Source organism: Chenopodium quinoa, unplaced genomic scaffold (genome assembly GCF_001683475.1).
Source record: "Chenopodium quinoa cultivar QQ74 unplaced genomic scaffold, ASM168347v1, whole genome shotgun sequence".
In the NCBI taxonomy this organism is placed as follows: Eukaryota; Viridiplantae; Streptophyta; class Magnoliopsida; order Caryophyllales; family Amaranthaceae; genus Chenopodium; species Chenopodium quinoa.
In genome coordinates, this window is record NW_018742309.1 from 28,624 (window position 1) to 44,277 (window position 15,654).

Sequence of the window (15,654 nt, forward strand, 5' to 3'; positions counted from 1 at the left end):
AATAAGATGCTCAAATATGTGGGAGATGGAAAATAAGAATTAAGGAATATAATAAAATTAAGGAAGATAATCAAAATACAAAAATTACCAAAATAAATTGCTCAAATATGTCATATGGTGGCCGAAAATTTGAGCCTTCGTAAGCTCATATTTTCGGAACTCCCTTTCAATATTGAGGCAATTACTTTGTTAGTTTTTAAGGAATAAAAATGATTGTGTAAATAATATATATTGTATAAAATAATTAATTAAGAAAATACCAATTATTCACTAAATAAATTAACTAAGAAAATCAGATTTTCCATACTAGGAAAATCCGAAATTCATAGGTAACTAATTAGGAATTTTCGACCCTTTTGATTAAACAATAAAATCCCTTTTGATTAAATAATAATATATAATTTTGCTTGATTAAAATATCCGATATATATATATATATGTATATATATATATCCGGTTTTTAAATAAAATAAATGGATAATGAATCTTATCCAAAATCACAAAATAAAAATTAAGTTTTTAAAAATGCTTTTGGCGCCAAAATTCAAAAATCATTTTGGCTCCAAAATTCAAATAGTAAAATAAATTACTAAAATACCTTTTTTTTAGAATATAATAATTAATTAATTAGAAATACGTTTCAAAAATAAGGGGTATTATAGGAGTAGGCGGTAGAATTGCACCATAGTTATGGGGCATTTGAGACTGAGCTGGTTGAGATAAAGAAACTGGAGTTAGAGTACAGTGAGCTTGATTTTTGCTGGTCCTAGCTGAGTTGGTATGCTTGGAGAGGGTATGGTTTGACATTTCATACGACATGGTGGGAGTGGAAGCAGTGTCTGAGTAGTAGGACTGTGCCCGCTCCTGCCGCTTGTGCCGAAGGTAGTCTCTAGCATCCTTGAAGCGCTGGGATTGCTCGTTTGGCTGCCTTAGAGGCGGCCTCACCTGCCCCCAGCCAACTTCGATTTCTCAAGCAACCTCGACCAGTTCGTCCGAGGCACCCTAGGGGACCTCGACTGCCTCCTGAACGGAGTAACTCCCGCATCTTCAGTATTGGCCGCCTTGGCATGGGGCTTCTTTTTGGTACCCTCTCCTTCTTTCTTGGGCGGTTGCCTAGAGGAAGAGGGTAACCTGTCCTCAAACTCCTTTCAGAGTTTGGCTAAAGCAGCCTGCAGGGAGCCGGCCGTCACAAGAGGATCCTCGGCCTCATGAAACGAGGCGGTCAGAGGATCATTACTGTTGATGTTGACTTCAATATTCTCTACATGGCTATCCTAACCAGGACCGGGTGTATGACCATCTTTAGCCATTTCAGATGTGTATCCCCACAGACGGCGTCAAATGTTTTGGGGTTTTTTGGAATCCCTCGGGATACAGGTCTTGAATATAGCCGGACAACCGCGGACACCTGCAAAACAACGAATATCTCGTTTGACAGAATATTCGCCTCCAACGATTAAGTTAGTGATCGGAAAACGGAAGTATTTTAGAGAGAGAAAGTAGAGAGAAGTTAGAGCAATTTGCTTATGTAATAAATGATATGTCTCAATCCACCTCTCCCATCATAAATGATTGGGGTATTTATAGGGGTGGAAATGTGTGCCCTTTAGGGTTGGTGCCCTAAAAGGTGCAACCTGATTGGCGGCGCAATCAGTTCAGGACACGTGTCCTTTGGGGGCGCCGCTATGACGCTTTTCTCGGGATTTGGGCCTCCTGATGTAAGGACTTATCTCTTTTAGGTGCTCTTTTGTTGGTCACGTGTCATCTTCCTATTGGGACAGGTGTCGCCCTTTTATTGGGCCACGTGTCACTATGGGATTGGACCACGTGATGGGGTATTTTTACCCTAAATAAAAAGGAAGATGGTGTGGCGTGACATGTCATCACTGACTTTGAAAACGAATTCCGGCTCAACCGAGGTGCACATTGTATCACCGGTACGTTCCCTAAGTTTACACACCACTCTCACTCAAAGATACTTTTGGGTGAGACATGGAGCCATAAAAACTTATGTCCAAAGAAGAAGAATGTGTTTAGCTCTTTTTGGATATGTATATATGTGTATGTCACATAATAACTGATTTTCTCCACCAAGGAATATATAAAATGAAAGGATGAAAGACAAAGAGATTAATTAGCAATTAAGAGAATTAACCAACCCATAAACATACCATTAAGAAAGGAGTTAAGCAGAGGTTACAAAGGAATCCTAATAAAAAGAACAAGAATGCGAAGAGAATGAATCTAGACATGGAAAAAGTCTACTCCACAATCCATATGTGGGCAAATGTGGTAGGCCACAACCTACTTGTGGAGTAGATTGATCATACTCTTGAAAAGCCATAAATAAACCGAGAAACATGACTTATACTCTCTTTACTCTAACATGAACTTGAGCATGAAACGATTCGAAATTGAATTAATTCAAATCCGACCTTGACTCAACAAATCTTAACCAAATTGACATAACTTAAAATTGACTTGATCAATTCAAGGTAGGCTAAATAAACATAACTCGAACAGATTTGACAGTGTTGAGACATCATGCTCTATTTACAACTAGATGTGATCAACATCGACTCGACTTGCTAGCCCGACCCGACTAGGCCCGAAAATAGGGCATTTTTGGGCAAGCCTAAGAAAACATTTTTTAGTTAAAAACCCAAAAACGGCCCGAAAAAGCTAAAAAACCCGCTTTAACCCGATGAACTCATAATTTTTTGCAAATTTGGGCACGAGACTTGATATTAAGATCCGACCCAACTCCATTTTTTTATCACCACTACTTACTACGTATTTTAAAGGTGAACATAAATTTTGTTCTCTAGAGGCGAGGCGAGGCGAGGCGAGGCGCATTAGTTATTGAACTTCGCGTGAGTCTTCCTCGATAAAATCTTTCCCTGTTTCCTCCTCTTTCGTCAAATACAGGGAGTTTGTGAAGAAGCAGATTCTTTCCAAAAAAAAAAAAAGAAAAAAAAAAAATGGAGGGCGGCGAAGAGTTGAGCATCGAAGAACTCACTTCGAACATCTCTACCTACAAAGAGCAACTACAGCAAGTAATTTCTTTTTATAATTATTATCTTGTAAAATTTTAAATTATATTTTGCGATTTAGGGTTTATTGTAATTCGATTTCTTGATTGTTGTGTTGTTGTTGGAATCAAATTAGGGTTGATTTGTTATTTTATTTTACTATTGCTAATTGAATTTATCATAATTGATTTACTGTGTATTGTAATTTTGGTTTCTATATGAACTATAATTGGGCATCAAACTTCAAGCTATTTCTTTTGTATAATTGGAGGGTTTTATATATTGGAATTACCAATGTCGGAATTAAATAGAAGATAATTTTGGTTGGAGTTATAATCGTGAAATTTTGTTGTAAGCTTTTGTTGGAAACATTGATGACTTGACTGTATTTCTTATGACTGTAGTTGTAAATCTGTTTATTGAATTAGCAGGAGTGATGAGTAAGAATTTTCGAAATTGTCGAACAACGGGGTTCAATTCGTTTGTGACTGAGCTTTCTATTCCCATAGGCTAGAGAATCATATATTTATTAGTTTGATTTTCAATTTCACATCTTTTTATTAGTTTCTTCATATTAAAATCTGCAATGAATAATGCCTGATATTTGCGAATTAGCTTCCTTCCCGATTGGTGACATGGATAAGATAAGAGGCGTAGTGTACAATGTTATTATTCAGCTTCTTAACTCTTAAGAAGCAATACTCCTGCAAATTTTAAAATAGTATATTGACTCTCTCTAGGTAAGTGGTAACCGTGGTTCTTAATTTCCACTTTTTCTTGGTAGCCATTGAGTTCATTTCGATTAATAGGTGATGAGGGTTTCATAGTTTGCATCATGATGAATAATTTAATGAGTCTTACTTTGGTTTCTAATCTGGATGTTGCGTGCTTTAAATGACGAGTTTTGACTGTATATATGTTAGTTTAATTGCTTGTTCTTTTTGTCTTTAATTGATACTCCCTCCGGCCTCCGTTCCTTAATAATTGCCACACTTTACTTTTTTTCCTCAACTTTGACTATCAATATTTTTAATTGTATTAGTAAAAATAATGACTTGATATTCCAATAATATACATTAAGATAAATCCAACAACTTATTAGCGTTTTATTTTATATAATGGCAAAAATAGACGGTCAGAATTATACTATTATTTTCTACATTAATGCATGAGATTATGTTTTGATATATATTTTTCTTTGCAATTTCAGGTTAAATTGCTTTTGGAGGATGATCCAGGGAATTCTGAATATAAGGACATGGAAAAGGAACTTGAAGAGGTGATCATAACCCAAAACTTCTGTTGATATCTACCCAAATAATCTCTCTCTCTCTCTCCCCTTTTGTTTTGTTATGTGTGTGTGAGTGTGTAGTTTCACCCTCTCTCCTTAATTTTTTTTTTTTGTGTTGTTTGGTGTATTTTAGTTTTGATAAAATTATTCAAAGTTCCTTTGATGTTATTTTTAATTTAGAGTTTTCTCGTTTCGATTTTACTTTGATTGGTAGTTTGAATTTTTTTGAATGAGGATTTCAATATTGTTCTTAACCGGGGTATATTGTTAAGAGAGGAGTCTATTTTATTGCAGCTGGTCTGCTACAGAATTTGCTATGTGTTTGTTCTCCTCTTTAAGCTTTTGATTGGTGTGAGAAATTAGAGAGGCTTATTACATACTTTTTTTGGCAGGGCATTGGGGTAGGTGTAGAGAAGAAGAATCATCATTTTAGTTGAGAATAGGTTTTAATTTTAAGGAAGACTAAATCTGTAATATGGTAATTTAATTTGTAAAAAAAATCTCTTTATTTAGGTAGTTGGTTGTTATATATCTAGGAAGGGAACGAAGGGTATATTCTATTTATTTATTTATTTTTTTTTTTTTGGTTTTTGGCATGGCGTAGAAAAATACGATAAGAATGTGTAAAAGTTCTTGGAAGTTCATCCACATATTTCATCACTTTTCATTTTTTTGGTCAAGTAAGGTGGGTAATGAAGAGTACATTGTTACTTTTCAAAGATTCGTCAAGTAGGAGAATTTTTTTCCCTCACATACTCCAACTCCATTGTTTTTTGTGAGATGATAAATGCTATTGTTTGAAATTTTATTAAAGGACTTACTTTTAGTATTGTGAACTGTCACAGCTTATTAATGGCATCCGTGATTTGGTTTCTTTGTCTGATTCTCACGAGGAGAGTTTGGTTAGTTGATTCCTCTAGATCCTTTCCTTGTCATTTCTTTTATAGTCAGCTATTAATAAACTCTAAATTCACAAACTTTTTCCCTTCTAAAATTTAGCTAAAAGGATTAGGCACTTAAGTAGATGACTGATTTTATTTGGGTTTCTAATTTGGAGGAAACACAATACTTGTAATCTATCATAGATTTGGAGATAAATCAATTCTTTTCTTCTCATGTGTGCTATGCCATGCCGTTGTTGTAATAGGTCCGGTAGGTTTTAAGGTTGCTGCGTTAACTTTTCTGGCTCATTTGCACATTGTTTGTATGAAATTAAGAAAGTTTCAGGGGCATAGTTGTGGCAAAATTCTTTTTTGTTGCTATTATATGGTTTCTTGGGTTGGAGAGGAACATTGTTTTTGTGGTTGGCAATTTTTGTGGGTTTCATTTATGGGATCTAGTGGTATTGTTAAGTTGTGTCTGGGTTCTTGCTCATGTGGTATTGATGCCAGTGTTCCTTTGTATTGTAATGTGAGATTGGAGATGATTTTTTCTGCTCTTTTTCTTGATTAGTGATGGGCTGTTGGTTCCTTTTTTTATTTTTTATTTTTTTTTATTTTTTTTTATCTTTATTATTATTTTTTATTCTATTTGTTTTATGATAATTTTGATATATATTCATATATATACTACCTGGTTTATTGATAATCAGGAAAGTCAAAATTATTAGTGAGGAAGGGGTGGGCAAGATGCTAAGAAAGGAAAGTATGAATTAAAATTTGTATTTCTTCATTTTTTTAATATTTAAAAAGGTTATTGTGGATCCAATGGAAGAAGCGAAAGTGTACATAAAATGACCGTACGTCCGTACAGACGTAGGTCAAAAAATTTATTTTAATTTGTTAATAGATTGTATTAGGGTATGAGCTTTAATTTATAATACAGTTCTCTTTATACTCAAAATTCATTGTGCATTTTGATCAAGTTGGAAATGCGATTTAAGTATGTAGTTCAACAAGTGACGAAAACAAGCTGCTTATAGTTGGTTTTTTTCTTGTTGCTTGTTTTAAAATTATTACTGTTTTTGATCAAGTTTGGCTCATATCATAATAATAGGCAGCTGTAGTGGGAGTAGAGAAATGGTTAGAGATGTGTAGATTGTTAGAATTTCATCCAGATGCCCATCACTTCTATCTTGGTTTCTGTGCAGGTCTGCTATGTGTTGGATGTTTCACCTCTGCATACATCCTCATGATTTCAGTCTTTCAGGAGTTGACCCCGATTTTCTAAGTTCGGAATTTAACAGCTGTCTAGGCCTAAATTATATCTCTGTATAAATTTCTTATACTGAGTATAATCTATCTTTCAGGTAATTGCTCTGACCGAAGAGCTACTGGAAACTACAAAGCAAAATGAGATTTTTGTTTCTGCTATCAGCACAAATGCAAGTACATCTGACACCCTGCGGGAATCAAATAGAATATCTCAGTATGAAATGGTAGTTCTCTCTCTCTCTCTCTCTCTCTCTCTCTCTCTTGCATGCACGCACAATCGAAGTTCCTCCATGAGACCAAAGGCTAAAACAGTATACAATGTGACTCAGAAAGTAATAACACACATAAACTAAAGCCCCTGATATTTAGAACATCCATTTAGTGCAAGAAAGACATAACAATAAAGTTCTGCAATAAAGACAGCTGCTTCACCAAGAACAGATACATGATTTCTAGACATAACCATAAAGTTATGCAATATCTGTATTCCGTAAGGTGTAGGATAAGTGGTTTTCTTTTTTATTTCTTGATCACTGTGGGTCATGCTTTTTGTTGTCCATCCAAATTTCTATTGCTCTAGGTCTAATAATTCTGCACAAGCAATAGCTGTTTTTAGTATTACATTGTGCCTTGTGTTAATGCTGAAGGTGTCGCTTCTTCATTTTCAGGATTCCATAAACATGTTAGATAGAGAGGACAGGTTCCCTGTTGGGACAAAAATTCAAGCAGTTTGGAGTGAAGATGGAGAATGGTAAGAAGAGGCAGCATCATGTGTTTAGTAGGATATAATTGCTTTTGCTGTTTGTTTTACCCTCTGTTTCTGTGTTTGATTAGTTAAATGTTCAGGTATAATGCAACTGTTGAGGCTTGCACTCTGAATGGCTATTTTGTTCGCTTTGATGAATGGGGAAATAAGGAAGAGGTATTTTCCTGATTTTACTCTGACAATTGTTTCTAGTTATGAATATATTATGCTGTGATGCTTCTAATAATCTCATCATTATGGAATTCATGGCTTCTTGACGTGTCTGTATTGAAGATCATTTATTTATTTTTTGCAAAAAACATAATTTTTACCCCAGAAACAGGCCTGCCCTGGGCCTAATACTGCTTGGGCCTCAAATTCATCCTATGTATACAAGTTGTTGTAGAGATGATTTAGTATTTCAATGGTAAATTTGTAGCTTCAAGTTCTTGTAGGTGCATGGTTCGATTCACGTAATTTTTTTTTCCAGATTTTTTTTAATATTTATTTTTTATTTTAATCAAAATCTATCCAAATTAAATAGTCAGTCATACATGTACTACTTATTTAAAGGTTTATTTGTGTAGATACTTATTCAGTTTTAAATTAAAGCACTACTTATTTAAAGGTTTAGATACTCTCTCCATTTGTTTAATGTGTGCTTTATTTTTCATTTTTGGCTGTTTTTTAGTTAATTGTTTCATTCCCATATTTTGGAAGATTGAACCAATATTATAATACTTTCCTACTAACTAATGTCCCCCGGCTCAATTTCATTTTTTACAAATATCCTTCTCTCTCTCATCCCTACAATAACCTACTAATTCTTTTATGATTTTTTTTTTCAACATATTTCCATTGAAATAATATTTTAAAAAATTCTATTTTTTTCCTAAACCTCCGTGAAAGTCAAAGTGGAGCATTTATTAAAAAACGAGAAGTATTATACATCTCATTAAAAAGAGGACCTAAATTTATCTCAATTGCACAGGGCCTCTATGATAGATGGGACGACCTTGTCCAGAAATATGGTCTACGTTTATTTGTTCAGGTCTTGATGATGATTTCTTGAGGCAGTACGTAATGATATTATTTAATATTTGGGGCAGAAAGTGCAGCCAAGCACTAATAGAAAGATTTAGCCAAAAAAATAACATAAAGAAAGCCAGCCCTAGGAAATTTGTGGTGTTAAGAATAGATTAAACACAAAGTTTCATATGTGGCTGTGGCCGAGGTTACTTGATCAGGGGTTACCCGGTAAGTGTTTTTGGTGTGTGTCAGCAAATCAGTAGAGTTTGAGCTTGGTTGTTTGGATCGGAATACATATACTTGTATATGAGCTCAATTCAAATCTATTTTTTGAGCTATGTTATTTCAACACTTAGTTTTATAAGGCCCCTGGTGCACCTCATAATTCAATACTCATAATCAGGTTATACTTTGACTTAAAACTTAGAGCAAAACAACTTGAGCTTGAAATAACATAGTTGCAAATATTTGGCTAATATTTTGCTATCCTCATAACTGATGTGAGATGTTTTACTTTAAATTCTTCAATATGCAACATTATAAACTGTAAATTTCAACCTTTTTTCAAAGGCCTCAAATTACTTAGCTGCTTGGCTCATGAAATTAGTTTCTTAAAAATTGATGTTATATATGTAATAACTTATATTTTCAGTGAGATGGGCAAATAGACTGTTGCTGCTAGTGAATGCCACATGATCTATTGATTTGAATTCTCAGGTCGATCCTGCAAATGTCCGATTACTTCAAGGTGACGATGATGATGCAGGTGTTGATGCTTTATTAAAGGCAGAGAAGGAAGCAGAAGCTACTAAACAGGCCTTGAAACGAAAAATTGCACAAGCAGCTGCTGGTGACTTCCAGTCACGAAGTTTACCAGCAAAACTTCGTATAAATCCTGATGACCCTGAAGACGTGGTGAGTATTGGATGTGGTGCTTCCTATTTTAACCAGTGCTATTTGTGTGTTGCTTTTTAATTATTTTTTGGGTGGGTCAAGGGTGCTCCCTATCCGAGCTTACAAATTAGGCTAAGCTGCATAGTTTCATTTTGGTTATGATCTGGATAGAGTGTACGAAAGGCAACATCAACACATAGCATTTTGTCAAGGACCGATTCTCACACAATGATTAAATGCTAAATTAATACGAAATTAAGGCAAGCTTGAGTATTTTGATTGATTAATTCGAACATAAGGATGATTACAAGATAAACAATAGCCTTAGGCTATCAATCTCAAGAGTAGCTTTAGGCTACCAATCTCTAATGAGTTCACTCAAATTTCTGGATAAGTAGCTACTACAACATTCAATGCATTTTATACTCAAGCACTAAGCATGCCCTAAACTAATTAAGGTTGACCTCTTAAGACTTGGGAACAACAATCGTTTAGCCATGGTTACCAAAGTGGTGTCTCCTTCTTTTCAAGCTTGTCTTTTTCCTGAAATGGCTTTCTTGACAAAAGCTACTGCCTTCCTTGTTTCTCCACTTCTGTCCAAGCCTCTCCATTTTCCCCCTTGTTACCGTTGAATTCCTTTTGCTTGTGAAATTGACCCACTTTGTCAATTTGACCCACCTTAGCCCTACGGCGATAAACCTTAATGGGTTGGCCCAATTTTGGATCCATCACACATTCTTAAAGAAAAGGCGGGAATTGAACCTTGGCCAAACTGGGGCTTGCTCAGTATTGCGTGGATCAAAGATCAAACCCCTCTGAATTGTAAACCAAATGGACCCCCTGAATACAATTGGGTCGAATATTTTAATTACAATTATCCAGAACTCCTGTCCCTCTGTCTCGTATTGCTTGTCCCATTTGATCTTTTGTACTATTCTCTAACTCTGATCACATGGTATACATGAATGCATCTCTCTCTTTACCACCTATTAGCTCCAATAAACCACTTCTAAAACCTAGATCTTTGTGAAACCATTAATGAAACATGTGTTGGCTTTTCCACAAACCTTTCTTAACACTGCTTTGCGTGGCTTTAATCTTTCACCAGCTTCGCCAACAACCTTTCCCAACATTGCCATCTTAATACTTCCATACTTGAACTTTATAAGACTTTCCAAGGTTTTGTGGTAGTTGAACCTCAAATCCAGGGTGTGTTACGAATCTAACATTTTATTACATGACTATTTTTTGTATATATTAATGAGAATAATTGGTCAAATTTTTTAAGTTTGACCTTGAATATGGAAACGAGCACTTTTTTATGGTATGGAGGGAGTATTGTTATTCATTCCAATCCTCATTACACACATTGGTACATAAAAGGGAGTTCCTCCCATTATTGATATAAAAATTGTCTTTCGTCATTGGTATAACAATTGGCTCTAATTCTTAAATCTAATTATCAGAATTTTTAAACCTAAATCAATGTGGAAACACTAATATCTCTGTTTAATGTACTTCGTATTGTATTTAAAATCCCCCCTTTATCAACCTTTAGGTAATGTCTTAATAGTTTGTGGACAGTAAACTTGCCATTCCTGATTTGTAGTAGGTAGTGACCAATGTATGAAAAAGCTCTAGGCACACTAAAGAGATAAAGGTACTACACACTTCAGTTTGAGCACATAGTTTTAAGGAAGATTAATTGACTATAGTAATTTTATATGTGAAAGTTGGTAGTGGGTAATTTTTTTTACCATAGTTAGTGGGTTTTGGAGACCATTACTTTGTGGGTGGTGATTTCTTTATTGTTTTCATAGCAGTACTCCATAAAAGTATTACCCATACTATTTGATACATAAAAAACCATTCATGGTACCATTTCTTTTTTAGGGTAAAAAAATAAAAAAAAATAAAATAAAATAAAAATAGAAGTGTGTTAACTGGATAAGGATGACCCTTAAGAAAGGGTGTCAACATAGTTCGCAATTAGATCATTTAATGCGAAGATTCTTGGATCCAGCACTGAAATTGACGTTCCCAGTAAAAAAAAGTGTCTCCAACTGCCTTCTCCAACCTCTCCTTAGGGAACAAATTAATATTGGTACTCCAAATTCAGTGAGAGGAAGAGTTTGAATAATTTTGAGCTTAAGAATAAGGAGTTGATGGTTTGATTGTGAATTTTAAATTTATAATGGATGCAATTTCATTTACACTATGTTTGGATCCAAGGAAAGAGTGGAAAAATAAAAAGAAGGGAAAGGGAGGGTGATAGTTTCTATTGTTTGGATAACATTTGTAGGGGGTGAGAGACATGTAGGGGAGGGATATGGAAGGAAAACTTTCCATTGATTGTTTAAGAATAAATTCTTTTCAAATTTTGAAAGTTTGGAAGGAAAATTAAATATACAAATTGAATTACTACCTCCGTTTTTTTTTATGTGCAACTTTGGCAAAAGTTGCGGTTCACGAGGCAAAAGATTGAAGGGCAAAGATTAAGATAATATAATGATGATTAATATATTATAGGAGTATGTAATTAAGGTGGAGAGAGAATGTTTGGATAATTAACCAAACCACCCACCACCACCAGCCAACCCAATGTGCGATGTACCCATGTGAACTGAAAACCCACCCCACCTCAAACACCACCAGCCCCATCGGAAACCACCAACACCCCACCAAAAACCACCAAAACTTCCACCACTCCTACCAAAACCCATTACTCCCACTGAAAACCACCAAAATACCCATCCCTCCCACTGAAACTTCCCGAAACCACCACCACTCTCACCAAAAACAGTCAAATCCTCCACCACTCCCACCAAAACAATTAATTGATTAAGGAGATTCATTACTTGGATCCATGAATATGATGTTCATTTTTAAAAGACGACAATTTGGGTCTCAGATCTAGAATTCAAATGCTCATATAAGGAAAATAAATTAGGGTTCTTGGTGAATTTTTGGGGAAAATTCCAGAATTGAAGAAAGAGAGAGGGAGTGGTGGTTTTCGCTGGTTTTGGAGGGAGTTATGATGTTTTCGGTGGGTGTAGCGTGGGAGCTGTGGTAGTTTTGGGGGTTTTTCGATGGGTGTAGTGGTGGTTTTGGTGGATGTACTGGTGGTTTCGGTGGGAGTGGTGGTGGTTTCAGTGGGAGTTGTGGTACTTCCAGTAGGTGTAGTGGTGGTTTGGTCGACGGTGGCTATGGGGAAATGAGGATATGATGAAGACAGAGAAAGAAGGTGGTGGTGTTTAAGGGTCGTGGTCATAGGGAGCAGAAAGCCGGTGGGATGGAAGGTGGTTGTGAAGGAGGAGAGAGAATGGTGGTGGGAGGAGGGTGAAAGAGATGAAGAGGGTGAAGGTGAAAGAGATGAAGAGGGTGAATGGGTGGTGGGTAGATTAGGAGATGAGTAAATGGGTGGGTAAAATGATTAAAATAAGATAAGGGTAACATTAAGAAAATTAAAATGTTTAAGTATGGGTAAATATGTAATTCAAAGGGTTTTTGTTTACCCAAAATAGAATGAAAAAAGAAAGTTGCACATAATAGTGAACGGACTAAAATGGCAAAAGTTGCACATAAAAAAAAAACGGAGGTAGTATCATGAAAAGACAATTTTAAACTTTCATTTTCTAAACAAATTCTACGTATCTGTGCTGCTCTCGATTTCCCCCCCATTTCTACTCAATTTTTCATCACAAATTGGAAACTTCGAAACTCAATCACGAATTAGAAACTTCGAAACTCTAACCCTACACTATGTTTGGAAAATAATAGTGAAGGGAGGTGAAGGAAAAAGAGGGAAGGGAAAGGGAGGTGAGGAGAGGAGAGGGAAACAAAGAGTGATGCATCCCTCCTCTTCTCTTCTCTTCCTTTCCCTCTACTTCTCTCTATTTAAACATAGTGCTAATTTCCAATTTCATAACCTCAGCATCACTAGAATTCCCTCCTTTTCTTTATCCAAACATAGTGCTAGTTTCCAATTTTGTTGCTAATTTGAATTAATAGAATTTATTGATAAGAGTGCTACATATCATTTGATAACTTGTGTTGATTTGAGCAGAAAGCAGCAAAACGTAAGAAGATACACTCATTTAAGTCAAAAGCGCGATTTGAGCAACTTGAGGTGACTCAGAACAAACGTCAAAATGCTTGGCAGCAATTTCAAAGTACAAAAGGGCGTGCGAAGAAGGTAATATGACTTATTTGTTTTGGTTGCTTGTATCTCCCCCTGCTGCTGCCCCTTGTTGGAATCTGGGTTATGTCTCAGTCCTAGTCTGGCTGATCATCTAATGGATCTGCTCAATTATCATCTATCTTTAATTATTTGTGTAACTCCACAAGTTGAACACTTGCCTCCTGCTGGTCTTTCACTGTCGTGCTTCTATTATAAACCTAGAATAATCCAAACACTTGGCAGCAAGGTGCATATTGATTGTATGCTAAGTCTGCATTGGTTTATTCTTGTAGTTTTTTTATTGACTGGGGTGCTGTGGGGGTGGGGAGGACTGACAAAGTAGAAAGTGATAGGGTTATCAGGTTGATTGAGCTAAAAAAACGATCGGATAATCCTTTTACTTTGTGTTGAATCTTTCAGATTTAATTGTTTTTTTTCCTGCCAACTGTTTTTCATGCAATATATTTCATATAACTAGGGCGGCTCGCGCACGATGCACGCGCCATAGCTAGCCCTTTCCGGGGAGCTCTTTTAGTTGAAATTATGTCACAAATTTAGTTGCTAGCAGCATTAGACAAAAATATATAAACAAATATTTTTAGGGGTATAAATATCTATACGCAATTATTACAAACTTAAAAAAAAAGACAATTATCATTAATGAGAACAAATAAGTATATAAACATTTTTAAGTGTATAATTGTTGCCACATTGTTCATAAGAATTTGTTTATAATTTTTAAAAGGTAGGGATTTACTTTGTACTAAATATTTTGTTCCCTCTTCCTATCTACTTTGTTTTGTTGTGTATTTATCAATTTTATTTGCCTTTATTGGCTTAGTGCAGTTACAAATGTACATGTCAAGTGTCTAGAAGGGGTACTAATTTGGTTCTCTTTTTTGCGACTAGGTTGGTTTCTTTTCAGGGCGCAAAAAAGAAAGCATTTTTAAGTCCCCTGAAGATCCACAGGGTAAGGTTGGAGTGACTGGAAGTGGAAAAGGCTTGACAGATTTTCAGAAACGGGAGAAGCACCTGCACCTCAAGGGAGCTAACATAGACAACGAAAATGGTGAAGCTGATGATTAAGCCTTTTATGGCGTTGTATTAAGTAACTTGTATTTATCTTACCGGAGTATGAGTTAGGATTAGGCTCTTGATTAATACTTTCGTTGTGTTATTTGCTGGTATAGGTGAAAGTTCCAAACCATTACCCCCCTTCCCCGGATTCAATTTTATGATACGTTGAAATTTAGCTATTACAGGGTATGACTTTTGGAATTTGTTTTCGCTAGTGTTGAATTTGGTATGAACTCCAATCTTTCTATGTACCAATTCCTGTTCATTAATAATCATATAGAAGATGCTTGAATGCTTGATGTTATCCGCAGTTTCTGCATATTATTGTTGAGGACGTGTTGCACAGTATGGTTTTAACTTTTGATTTGGCCCATGAAAATGGGTTTATTTGATATCGTTTTTTGATTTTAATTTTATGCTTTTTTGAAAACAAAAAACCATATAAGGAAACAGGAAAAAAGTGTATTATCTAGTTAGTTTTTAAAATTATCATGATTTTAATAAGTTTAACTAATTTTTTATTTATTCTATAACATAGCATGATTTCGAAAAACAAAAAATAAAAAACTGAAAACACAATGATAACAAATAAACCCATAGCTTTGAGCTTTTGTTGGTGCATTTCTAATACTCCCTTTGTTTTTTTTATTTGCTTCATTTGTAAATGCGCGGAGTTTTAGAGAGTGAATTTGTTATAGTATAATAATGTGAGTGGATAAATAATTTATTATAGTAAAGTAATGTGGGGACCATGAAAGTGAAAGTATGTGAAAGAGAGTAGTAGGGACCATGAGAGAGAGAAATGATAAATTAATTTGATTGAGGTTTAAAGTAGGTGAGAGAAATAATAAAATATTGTATAAAGTTGCTATATATAGTTACACTTTTTGAAGGTTCTAAGTATCCATATAGTAGGTTTGAGTGTAGTAAGCGCCCCTATAGTGGGCTTTGTTTTAGGTTTAGTTTTGTTTTTTGAGTTTAGTATGGTACAAGTTGTTTCATGGGTAATTTGTGCGGGATCAAAAAAGAGGTTAATCCTTCGATTACAATCAGATGAATCAAATGAAAATTTTCTTCACGACTACAACAGATCGATAGACCCCCTCGTCGAAGAAGGCTGTAAATCACAACGATATGAAAGAGAGTATAAAGAATGTATGATTTGCAACAACGATCTTAGCTCTGTTGAAAGGAAGTTTTATTTGATTCAATTGTCATGTATTTAATAGATATAAATCTCTTTGTAGATGTCA

The 15,654-nt window shown here is 35.1% G+C and overlaps 1 protein-coding gene across 1 annotated transcript; it reads left to right on the forward strand.

The window, feature by feature from the left end:
• The first annotated feature begins 2,788 nt into the window (after positions 1-2,788).
• On the forward strand, positions 2,789-14,720 carry LOC110687847 (survival of motor neuron-related-splicing factor 30-like). The gene is made up of 8 exons (XM_021864493.1): positions 2,789-3,056; positions 4,243-4,311; positions 6,572-6,700; positions 7,145-7,227; positions 7,323-7,398; positions 8,968-9,165; positions 13,211-13,339; positions 14,234-14,720. Exons 1-8 carry the CDS (start codon positions 2,982-2,984, stop codon positions 14,408-14,410), a joined length of 936 nt encoding a protein of 311 aa, XP_021720185.1. The 5' UTR covers positions 2,789-2,981; the 3' UTR covers positions 14,411-14,720.
• The last annotated feature ends 934 nt before the right edge of the window (positions 14,721-15,654 follow it).

Bases quoted from the DNA above. Each gene is read 5' to 3' on its own strand.
- LOC110687847 (XM_021864493.1), top strand. From the start codon at position 2,982: ATGGAGGGCGGCGAAGAGTTGAGCATCGAAGAACTCACTTCGAACATC. The intron at 3,057-4,242 runs GTAATTTCTTTT...TTGCAATTTCAG, and splicing joins ACAAAGAGCAACTACAGCAA to GTTAAATTGCTTTTGGAGGA. The intron at 9,166-13,210 runs GTGAGTATTGGA...TGATTTGAGCAG, and splicing joins CTGATGACCCTGAAGACGTG to AAAGCAGCAAAACGTAAGAA.